Source organism: Talpa occidentalis, unplaced genomic scaffold, assembly GCF_014898055.3.
Source record: "Talpa occidentalis isolate TD23 unplaced genomic scaffold, MPIMG_talOcc4v2.1 talOcc4.2, whole genome shotgun sequence".
NCBI lineage: Eukaryota > Metazoa > Chordata > Mammalia > Eulipotyphla > Talpidae > Talpa > Talpa occidentalis.
This window is the reverse complement of record NW_023602073.1, coordinates 126,391,860-126,408,667: the sequence shown is the minus strand read 5'-3', so window position 1 is coordinate 126,408,667 and position 16,808 is coordinate 126,391,860. Positions and strand designations below refer to the sequence as shown.

The 16,808-nt window shown below is 39.4% G+C and overlaps 1 protein-coding gene across 1 annotated transcript in view; it reads left to right on the top strand.

The window, feature by feature from the left end:
• The window catches only part of SAMD3 (sterile alpha motif domain containing 3), a 53,617-nt gene that overhangs the window by 8,737 nt on the left and 28,072 nt on the right, over positions 1-16,808 (top strand). The window contains exons 4-5 of the mRNA XM_037520377.2: positions 13,203-13,388; positions 13,829-13,913. Coding sequence (XP_037376274.1) covers positions 13,203-13,388; positions 13,829-13,913 — 271 coding nt within the window. The remainder of the gene's footprint in view (positions 1-13,202; positions 13,389-13,828; positions 13,914-16,808) is intronic.

The window sequence follows — 16,808 nt, the reverse complement described above, 5'->3', positions numbered from 1 at the left end:
TGAAAGACTTTTCACCAGGAAAGACAAATATTTGAATGTTACCAATTTCTTCTTAAGCCTTTTGATTTAATTTGTACTAAATATGCAAATTTTGGAAAACACATTTAAACTCCAGGTCTTTATAAGCCACATACACCTAGCAGACTGGGAACCTGAGAGGTTTGGCTAACAGCACATTTGTGAAGCCACCTGCTTCACAAGGCCGGGATGGGATGGTGGGACAGGTGCTGTGGGTCTGACACACCTGGACTGGGGAGCTGATTCCTGCGCTCGCCCACCAGCTGGTCTCTGCGCCCACCTGCATGTGGACCCCATATGAGATAGCATGTTAAGTACCAGGCACCTCTTGTTACACCATGGAAGGTGCTTCATGGCTCTTGCAAGAGCTTTCCCTGTGTTGCCTGAAACCAACATGTACCTTCCATCCAGATTATTTGCAGACAAGGAGAAAAAGGAGGCTGTAGAAACAGGGTATTTACCTGACTTTGGCTCCTGAAAAGTCTCTTGTTAAGGTATGTGTGTCCCAGTGGATGACTTTTGTGTCCCCAGGAAGCACTAGAGTGCTCTTCTCTTTGGTGTTATGTTCTCTTTACTGAATTGCTTAAATGATCAGCTCACCATTATCACAAAGTGATTAATACTCTGTGATGTGAATTGATTAATACTCTGTGATGTGAATTGCTCAGACACTTCTTTTTTGGTTGGAACACCTCAAGGGCCTGTCTTCAATAATTGTTGGTGATCTGTTGGAAAAACTTTTTGTAATTCTATTCCTTATTTTTAGTCTACAGTATTTGAAACTGTTTAATTCCCCTTTTGTACCTAATAGGGCATGAAATCAGATAAACAGGTAAAGATTTCCTAAATGTTACTTTCAAAGCATTTTGCTTGAAGCTTAAATGTATGTGTAGAGATATTTTGATTATGCCTTTGGGAGTAATTATAAATTAGTCACTGTTTCATGCATGTCTTAAAATTATTTAAATGATTTCTTCCCTTAAAAAGAACAGAAATTTACTATTCACAGTGAATCAGGGTTTTTTGGGAGCAGACCCAGAGTTCTAGACCCCAGGTGGCTTCTTTCTCGGTTCTTGCCTTCGGCGAGGAAAGAATTCAACATCGAGACGAAAGATACAGAAAAGCAAAAGATTTATTGGTAGATAGGATGAAGAACAGGAAAGCTCTCTGAGTGGTGGGGGGCCCCAGGGGATAACACTGAGGTGATGAAAAGTAGATGTTTAAAGGGGTATAGTGTGCACGGAGTGGGGGGTTTGGTTGTTGGGTGTCTCCTTGTTGTGTCTCCTGCTGAATGGCTGAGTCTAAGTGGTTTCTCCTAAGCTACCAAGGTCCACTAAGTTTGTGGTGTTCTCCTAGGCTACTGAGGTCCACTAAGTTTGTGGGGTTCTCCTAGGTTACCAAGGTCCACTAAGTTTGTGGGGTTCTCCTAGGCTACCGAGGTCCACTGAGTTTGCCCACATTACCTGGCCTATCTTCCTGAAGCTAGCTTTGGTCCGTTGCTTTAGCATTGTGTTATTGTGTTAGGGTTCTGAACATTCTACTCTTTACTCCATTGGTGCCAGGGGTTCCCTCCTGGTCTGGGATTGTTCTCCAATCAGACTGATAAATGGACCTCCCCTTGGGAAGGGGGAAGGGCACCTTCCTGGTTCCAACTGAGTGGTTCTCCATCAGACTGATAAATGGATTTTTAGGGGCTTGGGGCACCCTGTTTCTAACTGACTGCCTAAACCCATTTCTTAACTTCATCCTTCGACTACTTTGGAAACTAGGAAGTCCAAAATCAAGGTGTGGGGAGATTAGGTGACTGTGAAGGCCAGCTTCCTGCTTCTCACCGTATCCTAACTTATTAGGACCAGGCAGCGCCCTGAGGTCTTAAAAAAAAAGTTATTGAGGTAACATTTCATTATAACATTATATATGTTTCAGGTGTGCATCAACATAAGTCAATGTAAAGATGATTTTTTTCCTTGGTCTGGCTGCAATTATGAAATGTTATAGAATGATCCTACCCATCTGCCTGTGCTCAGTGATACACTGTTAGTGAGTCAACATGCTATGTGTTCCTTGCAGACACTGTTACACACACAGCTTAGATGAGGGCGACAAGGGCATGTATGCATCTTAGCACGTAATGAAGGGAAGGTTTGATGAAGAACAGCCTAGTTACATGTCCATTAGGGCAAGCTCCAGCTGGATGGGCAATGACTCATCTCACTTCCTACAGCTCTCTGTCCTCTATAGGTCCAGGGATCTAGGGGAGTCAGGAACCAGTCTGATTCACTTTTGCAGTGCCTGACACAGAGTAGGTGCTCAACAAAGGTACATTACATGAAGGAGCAGATGCATTAGGTATTTTCTGTGGTTTCATCCAAGTAGAATCAAATATGTGTGACCATATTAGAGACAGAACTTCATAAGATGTCAGGATGAAATGTGGTATCTTGAGATCCTCCTCCATAACATACTGGTTCAAGCATTAGCTGTATAAGGTAGATGGGGAAGGAGACCAGATTGGGTAAGCCCAGAGAGGAAGGATTTGCAAGCAGTTAAGAGTTTGAAATCCTACTTCTGCTGTTTACTTGTTGAGTAACCATGGCAAGTTATGTGACCTCACTGGACCAGAATTTCTCATCTGTAAAGTAAATAGGAGAATGAGGTCATGTATATTAAAGGTTTAGTGCCTGGGACATAGTAGGACTTCATAAATTTTAGCAATTTTTTTTATTACCAGGCTAGTCACCAAGGCATAAGTTCCAAAGCAACTCATGACATTCTGGTCTTAGTTCTAAAACTTAGCCCCAAAGTAGAAGCAACAGGGTTTACACTAGAAAGTGAAGCTGATAGCAGTGACTGGAAATCTTCCCAGAGCTCTGGGTTCAGGCAAAAAGAGGACATGTCTCAGTCCTCCCAGCAAGTCTGTGACATCAGGTCAATGAGAAAGTGGGAACAAGGTTAATGAACAAGTGTGTATCATGGTTAGAAGAAGACAGGATGTCAAGAACCTGAGCCAAATTCCTGCCGAGAGGGAGCATCACAGAAAGCAATGGTGATAAATTGTTACATTTAGATGCTGAATCCCAGGTCAACAAGGATCCCCATCTCCTGTCCCATGGATATGTAGTACACCCAGACTAAACAGACTAAACCCAGACTAAAAGTTCTGTGTTTTGGAAATATTATATTTACTTTTTTTTTTAAGAACCTCCTTAAAATTTAATTAACTAAATGTTTTACATTAAATATTCCATGGGTTTCTTCTGGACAAAGAACTGCATAAATACAAACAATACTCTGGGCTGTTTTCCCCAATCCATGAACAGAAAACACAGGAGGTGAGTGGAAGTATTATATTTGAATTCTATTCCTTGATTGGAGATGTCCAGTATACATTGATGTATTAAAGGTGATGGGGGGGTCATATAATAAGAAAATTCATTTAACTTTATCCCAGAACTTTCCTTTGAGTAATAGCTATTAAAGTTAGGGAAGACACCTTTGGGAATACTAAATTAAAGATCTTACCTATGTAGTAATTCATTCATTCATGCGATACATTGATTGATTGCTCAATCTGTGTCAGGCACTGTTGTAGACACTTGAAGAGACAGTAGTGAGCAAGGTAGATTAAAGCTCCCACCTCACAGAGTTCACATTCTAATGGGGGAGAAAATAAATCAATATGACATTACATTACAAATTTAAGTGTGATGAAGATCAATAATGCAAAGGAAAAGACAGGATATAGAGAGGAAGTAGCCTGGATAAACACGCGTGTGTGTTAACGTACAATAATGTAACATATTTCAGATGGGTTTTCAGGAGAGCTCTTTCCCTTCAGCTAGGTGACATTTGAGCAGAGGCTGTATAAAGTGAGAAATATTGGCTCATTAAGCTAGAACCAAAACTTCCTTCAGAAGAGGATCTCCACGGACCCAGGCAAGCAAGGGTTGCAGAATCAAAGGAAATTGGTCTGATATGACTGATAAGTAACTCTTTGACTCCTGCCTATTCCCATTAAATTTAATATGTAGTCTAGAGAGAGCCAAAGTAAACTTGATTTATAATCTATTTTCCCCCTTTTATTCAATCCTAAATGTGTTCGGTATTATTTTGAGGGTAGGGATGGAGGATGGGGCAAATTTAGCACTTGCCTAGGGGAACTTAGAATTTCATAGACAAAACAGATAGGTAAGTGAGTAGCTGCAATATTGAGAATGATATGCAGAGATAGAAATGCACAGGGTCCACAAATAGCACAGAAAAAGAAGAAGTAAAACTTTCAAGGAAATGAGTGTGGAGACAGATTCTGAAAGAAGATTTCACAATAACTGAAGGAAGATTTTGAAAGATTTTTAAAAATCCACTGAAGGAAAATAATGGCAGGAGGGAAAAGGGTCATTCATATCAAAATGAATAGTAGGTACAAAATTACAAACACCTGAAATAGCACAGGAGCTTCTGTATAGAGAATTTGGGAATGTGAGAGATGCTGAGAAAATGGAGTTGTTAGAAGTGGTGAGAGATGCTGCTAAAGAACTAAGAAGTCTCTGCATGGTGCCCATGGTCAGGGCTATGCTTCCTTCCACAGGCTGTACTTGAGATGAACCTGGGGCCTGAAACTTATCATCACCCCAAACAAATGGTAGGTGAGATGACAAAAAGTCTTTAAACAGATGCCTAAACTAGCTCTAGCTTCCTTCTTTTATGTTCCAAAAGCATTTAAACTGTTAGATGTTGCTGTGGTAGCAAAGTTCAGAGTTGATGCTGTAAAGCTGGCCATCCCAATCTATATCACTCTAAACCATTCTTTGTGTATAAAATCTGCATGCTTGGTATGAAGAAGATTGAAATGAAAATGAGAACCTTAAAGTAGAGTGACCGGTGGAAAACAATCTTTCAGTTCAGCAGGCCCTGGAGAGCATGGTGTTGGTCTTTTCTCTCCCAGTGGTGGGGAGAGTTGGAAGGCTACCACTGGTGGTGTTCCAAATGTCAAAATCCTGTAGCTGGGATGACTGTCCTTCACAGAAAAGTGTTCCACTTGTCCCTTGCTCTTCTCCCTCAAGGGCTAGAGAACAAAGTCATTTCACAAGGATGGGAAAACATCAGTCCCTGAAGGTAACAGATTATCTCCAAGAAGTTGCTGTTGGAGAAGGTATCATTTGTATGAAGTTTAGGAAATCAGGGCCCATTCATGAGCTATGATGCCAAAAGTCAATCAGAATTCAGTTTGAGTGTCTCATAAACTCTGTCTTTGGTTTTGTAAAGAAGTCTCAAGGTATGTAGCTGAAGACCAGTGAGACGCTAAGAAAATTCCTTTGGGCGGTGTTCTTTGATGGTGTTTAATCATTTTATGATTCTCCACAGCCACAGTCTACTTCTTATGTATATACCCTTTGTGTCTAGTGACTCCACGCCAATTCCCAGAGCTGTCTCTAGGTCTCACTGGTATTCATGTCTCAAATGTAAGCTCTGGCATTTCTTCCCACTGGCATATTGGCTTGATACCTTGCTAGTCAATGGTTCCTTTGTTATGGATGAGCTATTTTTAATATAAAAGAGCTCTCTCTTTTTTTTTAAGGAATTGTAAGTGTGAAAGCACAAGTTTATGGAACTATGGAATTGTTTATCTGTGATAGGATGTTACATTTAATATTTTATATCTCAAATATTCCTAAACTTTTCTATAACAATTTTGTTACAAACCATCCTACTCTATAATGCCATAGGAAAATGGAAACAGATATAGTTAACAAGACATGGTTGAGTGTCCATGGAGCAGGTGTTGCATAAGGCCATGTGGGGAGAGGACCCTCCTAATGTGAGGATTTTAAATGAGCCTAGAAAAAATGAGGGCAAGTGAGGATGAACTGCTGACATATGCACAGTGCTCTGGAGACTTGGTAAGGCTTGTAACTTGGCTGGATCTGAGAGTCCACAATGGTAACAGTTGATAATCAGACAGTACACCAAACTGGACCATATTCTTAATAACCCTAATTATTGAGAATAAGGAATTCAAATTCGGATGTTAAAAAATTAAATACTATGATTTTCTTATAGAATCTGAAAATCCTATCATCTGCTTTATTTCTGGATATTAATAAAGGGACAGTGAGAAAATATCTTTGAATATAAGAGTCAACTAAATTAGAAGCAACAGTTTGGAATGCATAAGATTCCTCTAATTCATAAAACTTTCTGATATGGAGGTTTAAGAATCGATGTTCTCCCTAAAGCAAGATTGCAATTTCATGGGGATAAAAATAATTGCCAACACTCAATACGTCAAAAGGGAGTTTCATTGTAGAAACCAGGTCCAGGTTTTTTTTCAAACACCCATTTTAACATTCAGATATGTTAACAAATCCTAGTTATTTTTCTCTTCCTGAAGAGTACTAGGAAAGCAAATTACAGAATGGACCTGATTCAGAGCTGCACTTAGAAATAGGGAGCAATAAGCCTGCCTAAGACCAGGTATTGAAGATGCTACTGGGCAGTGTGATGAAGGTAATATGTTGGGTCCCAGATGGCCTGTCTACCATGTTCACTGCACAGTGTCTGATTGCTTGGGATGGGAAAAAACGAACCCTCTATGTGATTGGTTATATTGTTAGGAGACAAGATTATCACACCTATAACAATTGGGGAAAGGATGGAGTTTGCATGATGAATTACAGAAGATGAGAAATCTAATAATGGTCAATTATGGAAAGTGAAGTTTCAGCTCCCCCATACACTTGGTCTTTAAACTATGGGAATTTTAGAATCTAAGTTAAATTTACACTTTGTTTCTAGGTAATCCCATCAATCTTTCAGTATCTGAAAAAGTATTTGAAATTCTTTTACAGGGAACAGCCTGTGGAAATGGAAGATTCTTAGTTATTTGGGCTGCAAGTGGCTCATACATGAGGTACAGATAACAGACCACAAACCCAGAGACAGCCCAGCTTCTCTATAAACTTGAGTTATACGAAACAAAGTCAGGAGCCAGTGAATGAACTTTCTGATTAAATTAATTCAAAAGACAATAACTGAAGTGATAGTCAGAGGGTTCATCAAAGTAGGTAAAATACTGTGATCAGGACAAATGTAGTTGCTCAGCTACAGCTAACTAACTATCCATGGGCTATACCTCTCTTTCAGCTCTCTATGGTCTTTGTAAGTCTTGTTCTTCTCTCCAGAGAGTTTGTTATCCCCCTCAGTACCCATTTTATCATCATCACAAGGTTACGCAGAACCAGAAAAATCATCTTTATGGGAATCTGGGACACTAGAAAGCTACAAAGATTTTACCATTGAAAAGCATTATTGACCACTTTATTCATCTGTCCAGACCACAGATCGACAACCCTGACTTGGTAGATGATCATTCAACCTGACCAAAGGCAGGGGTCCAGAACTTGAGTTGCTTGCTTCTCTTGGGCATGTTTACTATGTCCAACAAGATCCTGTTTAGTGTGCTTTGCCTTGGGTTAAGAGGTAGCCTGGAAAGACTTTGACCAACTCCATGTGATCCCTGTACTGATGACGTGATGAAATTAGTGTTTATGTAAAATTGGGTGGATCAAGGAGGTTTTATGGCTTGGGGAATAAAGTGAGAACTCAGAATTAGAAAAATGAGCAATTACCCCTATTTTTTCCTACCTCTTTTCTTATTTTTTATACTGGAATATTTCTGTTGTTCTATCTCTAGTTTCACTGACAGCTATCTAGGTAATCACCATTCTGCTGCTAATTCTTCTTACATTTTAAATTTCAACATTTTCTAATCTAAAATTTCTATTTGTTTCTTTTCAATAATTTCTATTTCTTTGCTAAAAATTTCTATCGTTTCAATCACTAGCTTATTTCTCTTTGCCACTGAGCATAGCTATAATAGCCACCTTAAAATCTTTGCCAGCATGCAGTCATTTCAACCTCACACTTTACTCTTGAGAATGGGTCACACTTTTCTGTTTTGTTTGTTTGGTTTTGTCATATTATATATTTTGAAGATTTATTTATTTATGCATAGAAGAACTGGGGTACAATTCAGAGGTGTGGGGGGTGAGAGGATTCACCAGAGACAAGAGTGGGGAACAGAACAGGCGGATCTACTAAAATACACTGCTGAGGGGAGCAGCAGTGGGACAGGAAACATCTGATGTGCCATGTGGGTCACTTCCCTGGCCGGGATTCGAACTCGTGCTGCAGTGACTGCGGATAGCTTCATAAGTTGTGTCTTAACCTCTTGTGCCACCAGGGAGACCCCATATTACATATTTTGGATTGTATACTGGACACTATGAATGTTCCAACATTGTGAATGTTATAGAGATTCTTGATTTTATTGCCCAAAGAATGTTGATTGTTGGTTAATTTGCTTTAATAACCAGAAAAATTGGTTGAATTCAAATTGAAAATTATCTCTGGGTATCAACTCAAATCTAAGTTTACTTATTTTATCTTTAGTGGGGTTATGCACTTGTGTGGTTCAGAATCAAGCAGAGATTTGGACAGTTTATATACATTAGTTTTTCCCTTTCTGGAATTTTCCTCTCCCTTCCCAAAGATGCAGTTGTTCTGAGATCTGTTCCCTATTTTTATAGTCCATAAAAACTGCAGTTTTTAAATTAAACTTGTAGTAGCACTGAGGCTATAAAAAGTAATGAAAGGGAAACTCCATGCCTTTCTTTTCTTCCAAATGTAGACTCCTCTTCAGAATATGCCTGTTTTTTTACACTCTTCATGGTTTTCAGTTAATTTTTAAAATTGTATCCAATTTTATCCAATGCCTGTTAGTTGGTCCAGAGTGAGCTAATCATATCAATGCAGAAACAGAAGTCTGCTCTTAGACTGTTGAAGTTGTCCACATCTGAGTGCTGAATGTCTGGATTAGAATATGACGTAAATCATAAGGAGAAGTTGGCAAATATAAGACACAATATGTCAAGAAATTACCCTGGCACCTATGTGTGAGAAATTCAGATAAAAAGCACGTCAAGGTACTAAATAACAAGGTATTATGTTTAAATTGTTAAGAGAGAAAGAGGACATTAACAGAACCACAGAAGCTAGAATGGTGTGAGTTCAGACTGCCATAACGCAATACCATGGACTGGGTGGTTTAAATAGCACAAAAATATTTTTCATGGCTCTGGAGGCTACAAAGTCCAAGATGAAGGTATCAGCTGATTGGATTTCTGGTGAAAGTCCTCTTCTTAGCTTGCAGAGAGCCTCCTTATCTCTGTGTCCTCAGGAAGAGAAAGAGAGCACACTTTCTGATGCCTTTTATGAAGACACTAATCCTATTGTATCAAGGTCTGATCCTTACAACCTCATTAAGCTTTAATTATTTTTCTTAATACCCTATCTCCCACACAGTCGCATTGGGGTTTACAGTTTCAACATATGACACAAATCAGTCTATCGCAATTGAAACCTTACTGTAAAATGAAAAGATTATGAATTACTTTAGACATGTTGAATTGAAATGAACAAAGGACAAGTTCTCAGAAGTCTGGGATGAAGCATGAAAGAGAGAAAATTATTGAAGATAGATTTATAATCCTCAACATAGACTCAGATCTGAGGGTAGGGGGTGAAACCTCTGATAGAGAAGGCACAGATCAATATAGGATTAAGAGGGCAAAGATAAAACTACGTGTAAAGTCTGACAAAAAGTGAAAAAGAAATAAATCAGCAAATAAAACAAACAAGTTGTCAGAGAGATAGGAAGAGAGGCAGGATAAAATGATGTCAAGGAAGATAAACAGCTAAATCAACTAGAAAGATCTTGGAAATGCCATTGTCAAAAGGTTCTGGATTTGTAAATTGGGAAATCATTATTGATTTGAAGGAAGTAGTCTCAGTAAAGTGATTGGAAAGAAATTAATGTACAAGAGGTTAAGGAAAATCAAGATGGAGTAATAGAACATATTTGGAGCACAAATGGAATTAATTTACCAAAGGAACCACTAAAATGCTTAAAATATTCCCAAGAGCAAATTGAATTTAGACCTACACAAATAACTACTCTGTCCAGCTAACAGAGTCATTCTTTCCAAAAAATTCATTGTACACCAACTCTATAAGCAAAGTTACATACACTAGAAATAAAGCAAATAGTCCCTGACCTCATGTAATTGCTCTATCTCTTCTGCTCCCCACCAAGGCTTTACAATTGTGCACAAGATTTTTTTTTTTGAGCAAGTGTTCAATGGAGCATGTTCTTTTTTTTTTTTTTAAGCAGTTCTCTTTTTGCAATTTTTTTAAAAAAGATTTATTTATTTATTTATACAAGCACTGGGTACAGTCACAGGCGCAGGAGGGTGAGAGAATTCACCAGAGCCAGATCGGGGAGTAGAACAGTCAGAGTGACGAAGTACACTGCTGAGCGGAGTAAGCAGGTGGCAGGAGAGGTCTGTGCGCCATGTGGGACCCTCGACCAGCGACCGGGGATTGAACCGATGCTGTAGAGGCTGCAGGCAGCTTCGCAACCCAGCGCTCAACCGCTGCGCCACTGGGGAGGCCCTGGAACATGTTCTTAATAGGCCATCCTCCTTACCTAGGTGAGTCCATCAGACCACACTGTCTGAATTTTGGGAGCAGAAGAATTATTAGACGATTTTTCAGTCTTGTTAACTTAAAGACGTCTTAAAGAAACTGTAGACCATAGTTACTCTCATGGGTGTGAGGTGATATCTTATTCTTGTTTTGATTTGCATTACATAATAGTAAGTGATGGTGAAGATTTTTTCATGTGCCTATGGGCCACCTATTTGTTTTCTTTGGAAGAATAAAGATCTTTTTAATCCAATGCAAATATCATTTTATGGATGAGAAACAATTGAGCCTGCAGATATCTGATTCCAAATTAGAATGTATTTTTAATTTCTGATGAGTATCTTATCTTATGCAATGTTAGTTTTGACTTGTATTAGTTGGCATAGCTGTATTCTAGTCACTTCCATAATTACTTATTGTTTCAACATAAAGGAAAAGAAAAGAGATGCCTTTGATTTTGCCAACTGACTGTATTAGCAGCAAGATGGAATATCTGGCTTCCATGGAGCCTGTATGTGTCTACCGACATTCTGGCATATGATATAAATAATACCATGCTATACAGACCTTACCTGATGCTGGAGAGAAGAGACATATAGAAAAATACGTAGAATAAGAAGGTAAAAATTGTCCAAACCCAGTTTTATAGCATTGCAATAGTGTAATTATCTGTTAAGAGGGTACAAAATAAAAGATGCCAACCTCAAAAACCTAAGGGGGTGGGCTTCCCCGGTGGCGCAGCGGCTGAGTGCTGGGTTGCGAAGCTGCCCGCAGCCTCTGCAGCGCTGGTTCGATCCCAGGCTGCTCCCCGGCCACTGGAGGAGGGTCCCGCATGGCGCGTAGACCTCTCCTGCCGCTCGCTGCTCCCCTCAGCAGTGTACTTCGGTCCTTCTGCCTGCTCTGCTCCCCACTCTGGCTCTGGTGAATTCTCTCACCCTCCCGCGCTTCTGACTGTACCCAGTGCTTGCATGAATAAATAAATAAATAAATCTTAAAAAAAGGTAAAAAAAAAAAAAAAACCCTAAAGGATCATGAAACCAGTTTATCACTAGAAACTCCCAGAGGAAATGAGATAAGTGCTACAATGTTGTTTCGAAGCCAAGCCTAACACCTGTGCAGTTACATCACATTTTAAAATATCTGAGAAGGCATAGCAGACAGTTAACTAAACCTACCATTACTTTACACCCTTCGTTTCAGTAGATTAAGGAGAGACCATGAGCGAAAGAAGCAGGCTAATAGAAGGTGAAAAAAAATACCAATTGTAGAAGAGAAATTGCTAGATTGTTAGATCTTCAATAAACATTAGTTGAAATGAATGAATAAAATGAGAGAGAAACAAACTGGAAAACAGTTTGGATGGAAGCACAGATTTCATCTGAAATTACCCGTTGTACAACATCAGGTATTAAATTATTGATGTGCTTGTTTTAGTCAAGGCATATTTTCATGGATACAATGACGAGGAAAAAGGTGAAAAAAAAAGGAGTATTAGCACATATAAAAAGAGAGGAGAGTGTTTGTTCCTTTTTTCTTTCTCTACCCATGCTTCATTATACCTCATGAATTTTTATCAGGTGACCTAAAATTCTAAGGAAAGCCTGGCCTTTCAAAACTCATCTTAATTTTGTTTGCACTTCTAAAGATTCCATGGTTATGCCGGAAAGTTAACCTACTTACTCTGAGAAAATCTTTCTTTTCTTTGTCTTCAACTTGACTTGCTTCTATGACTTCACCTCCATTCCAATCAGTCTGAGTAATGGAATGTATTGAAAACCATCTAGAGCCTCTGAGTAGCTTGTTTGGAGATTTTACTATAGAATTATCCTTTTATACTCTTGATGATCTCTGACTAAATTTAAGATTTTACAAACAGCTTATTAAGGTAAAATTTAATGTGAAACAAAATTCACCCATTTAAAGTGTACAATACAACTCAGTTCATGTTAGCAGTTGTGTACAGATGTGCACAATCCATTACAATCCATTTTGGAACACTTCTTGCACTGTAAAAAAATTCCTCGTGTCCTTTTGAATTCAATCTCCACTCCCACCTCCAGTTCTAGGCACCTCTGACCTGCTTTCTGTAGATATAGTTTCTTTAGGCTTTTGTGGCACCTTCATCTAAATGGAATTAGAATATATCTGATATTTATTTTTAGCTTAGAAACTAAGTTGACCATATTAAAATAGCCAAAGATCAACTAAACAACAGCAGAGTAAATTAATAGAGAGCTTGACTAACTCAGGTCCTAAGACTTTATCGTATGCCTCTTGGCTGAATGCAATTTATTCTCCCTGTGATATATCTCATTTGGTTTTGAACTACACATTACATATTGATTCTTCGAAATCTATCGATCAATATTCTTCAAGCTTCACTTTCTATGTAATGTATATTAATACGACATTTTCTCCAGAACCACAAGCATTTATATTCATGCAAAGCAAAAGCGAATATATGCATACCTAATAAATCCTCAAATATTTGAAAACTGATGAATGGAAAGAAAATGAATTAATTCGTAAATTTATGTCTTGGGAAACTGGTTTATATCATAACTTCTCATGATGTAGTAATTAATAAGTTGCATATATTTGGAATACAATTTTACCTTTTTGTTGTTTTTATTTAACAGAAGAAATGTGAAACATACTCTAGCAAGGAATAAGGCATTACAGTGGACTAAGTCCTATGCTTTACCAGAGTTTCCCTATGATGTCAAATGCATGTTAGCAGAGCGGAAGTGCCCTGATCACAGCATGAGAATAAGAATCATTGAGTTTCTCCAGGCCGACATGACCAAGTATCTGGAAGGCTCTCTGTGAGTAATAATGGGGCATACTTGCTGTTTTGGGAGAGGGATTCTCCAAAATCATTTGGAGAGAGGGGTTCTCTGAAATCATTTGGAACCAACTCTCTTGAGATTTTGGGTGACGTATTAGTAAGAAGTTCAGTACCATTTATTCACGTAACATAAAGTTCACCTAACATAACATAAGCTTTATGACATAGAGTTGAATGTCTACATGGCTAGATAGAAAGAATGAAGAAAAGTACCCCTAAAATATATACTGTGATATAAATCACATTAAATATAAGTTAGAAAAAAGTAAGAATATAGTTAAAAAAGAGGAAGAAGAAAAGGCCCTATAGCAAAACAGAGGAAGTATAGTTTAAAACAAAGTGAGTGCAATTTGGATTCATCTTAAAGGAATGAATGTGAGGGGCTTGAAGTGAATATCTCCTCCTTGTGCTGAACAGGTATCCCACCACCCAGCAGTACAATGATGTGGTCAATGCGCTGCTGCAGGCCCACCCTTTCCTGGACGAGGATGGCTGTGGCTTTGTAAGTGCATGCGTGCTACTGTCTGTGCGTCTTAGCCCACCTTCAAGTAATGACCTTGTATTGTCCAGTAATTTTATCCCTCATTCCCCTTTCCTCAGTCACTCTCTCTCTGCTCCACTTTTTTTTTTTTTTTTTTTTTGGATACCCTCTCTGTTTCTGTCTGTGTTCCTTTCTTTTCTATTTTTTAGATTTATTTATTTATGCATACAAGAACAAGGGTACAGAGGTGCAGGGGGTGAGAGGATTTATCAGATGCACAGTGGGGAGCAGAACAGGTGGATCTACTGAAATACACTGCTGAGAGGGGAGCAGCAAGCAAGACAGGAGAGGTCTGCTGCGCCATGTGGGTCACCTTCCTGGCCAGGCATCGAACTTGTGCTGCAGTGGCTGCCTGAGGACAGCTTTATAGTGCTGAGACTTAACCCTTGCACCACCAGGGAGGCCCATTCTTTTATCTTCTTTCACTTTAATAATTATTTAAACCAGTGTCAAGTTCTAAGCAAAATCAAGAGGAAAGTACGAAAGTTGCCCCCACACATGCATATCCTGCCCATCCTCCCCCCTTACGAAGGTCCCCCACCAGTGTGGTCATTTGTTACAATTGATGAATCTTTATGGTTATATCATAATCACCCAAAGTCCATAGTTTACATTAGGATTCGCTCTTAGTATTGTACATCCTATGGGTTTGGACAAATGTATTCATTACTATCGCATCATGCAAAGTTTTTTTCACTGCCCTAAAATTCCTCTGTGTTCTGCCAGTTTCTCTCTCCCTCCTGCCTTTCTGTGTCCTCTTATTTTTGTCATTGTCTTTCTTTTTCTCTCTCAAAGCTGTTTGAAGTCTCATGTGTAATGCGAGTCCTTAAGAAGGACCTTTAAGAGATGCCAGCGGGCCTCCCTGGGTGGCTCAGCGGTTGAGCACTGGGCTGCTAAGCTGCCCATAGCCTCTGCAGCGCTGGTTCAATCCCCCGCTACCGGCGAGGGTCCCACATGGCGTAGCAGACCTCTCCTGTCTCGCCTGCTGCTCCCCTCAGCAGTGTGTTTCGTCAGCCTGCCTGTTCTGTTCCCCTCTCTGTCTCTGGTGAATTCTCTCACCCTCCCGTGCTTCTGACTGTACCCAGTGCTTGCATAAATAAATAAATAAATTAAAAAAAATTAAATTTAAAAAAAAAGAGAGATGCCAGCACAGAAAGAGAAGGGTGTGTGATGCCCGCTTCAGTGCTGTTGTCAGTATAGCGTTTCTTGCCTTTGGTTTAGACCCAGAGAACTTGTCTGGCTTCTAGAGGCCTTAACCTCCGGCTTCACCCGCCCCCTTGTCTCTCCTCTCTCCTGATGAAAACAGTTTCTAGAGATATTCTGGGCCAGCCACTTGACGTTGGCGGCACATTAGGGCCCCCAGAGACACCGATATAATTGATCTAAAGAAGGGATACTAACATTTTAAAAAGTTCCCCCAAATGATTCTGAAGTGCCATCTGCGTTGAGAAATGCTGTTCTAGAGGTTTCAGTACAAAGTTTGCTATCTTGACTGCCTGTCTCCTGGCTTTAGAAGCCTGCTCAGCAATGTGAATATACTTGATAGAACTGAGCTGTCTGTTAAAAATAATTAAGTTTGTAAAAATCGAGTGTTTTATTGCATTGGAACTATGTGATTTAAGGAACAATTATGAGGAACTGCTGCTACGTGTACACAATGATAGGCTGCCTGCTGTCCTAGCTCTGTCTGGCACGCACATACACAAACATCAGTAGCCATATCTAAATAAGATAGACTCTTGTACCTTGTCATCTTGGAAATCTGTGTTTTTTGTGAGGACGCAGAATGTAAGCAGTTTGTTCCATTTTCAACAACAAAGGATCAATGCTGATATCTATCTGTCATAGCAGATCAGATGACCTCAGGCCTATATCTTGTTTGTAGTTTTTCCCACAGCCCTTCTAGTTGGAAAACTATGGAAAAGGTAAATGATTATTCAATGGCACAAATATTTGCTAGCGAGGTGTCTGTGTAAGGAACTCAAGGTGTCAGGCATGTGGCAGATGCTGAGTTGATTCTAGTTGATTGCATACTCATGTGGGCAACTGAATTTGATTTGTCGTTTTCTGTTCCTCTAAGACAGTAAATAAGGAGAGAAGGGAGAAGCTGGGAAGAAGAAATTGACAATTTAGAAATTCCTTGCTGTTGATTGCTATAACACCTCCCAGTGAGTCGGCAAGTTTAAAAGAACTTCAGAGCTGCAGGATCCATAAAGCAGAAAAAGCATTTGCACTACTTCATAGCTCATGCCTAAGAAGAATAGAAACCATCGGTTATTTCTGTGCTGGTGTAGAACAGTGCTGGTGGGGTCTAGGGTCACCAGCTTGTGGGAGGTGGTAAAGCGCCTCTCACTCATACTTACTCCAGAGCTTAATCAGTGCTGATGCCAATCCTCAGCCCTCAAGCAGCAGCTCCTCATCAGGGCTGCTGAAGGGTTTTCTGAGAAATAGTTTACAAATATCTTCCATGAGTAGCTATTCATTTGAGTCTCTGCCGAAGGGTTTTACGAAAAATAGTTTAAAATTTCTTCCGGGAGTAGCTATTCATTTGAGTCTTTCAAAAACTCAGTACAGTTTTATTATTTTTTGACAGAACTGACCTTTACTATTGCATTTTGTAGTTTAGGAAACTGATATTAAGAGGTTATTTGTTAAAATTTTTTGGCTAATACACACTAGAGCTAGTTCTAGACATTGGGTCTTCCCAACCTAAGGCACAGTGCTTTCTGAAGGGTAGAAAATAATCTATTGGTGCCTAAGCCAGTGAAATAGTCATGGCAAAATCTAAATGCCAAACACTTGACTAATTTTATTTCAGTGGCATCCCCATTTGCCTGTGAGAAAGCAGAACTCATA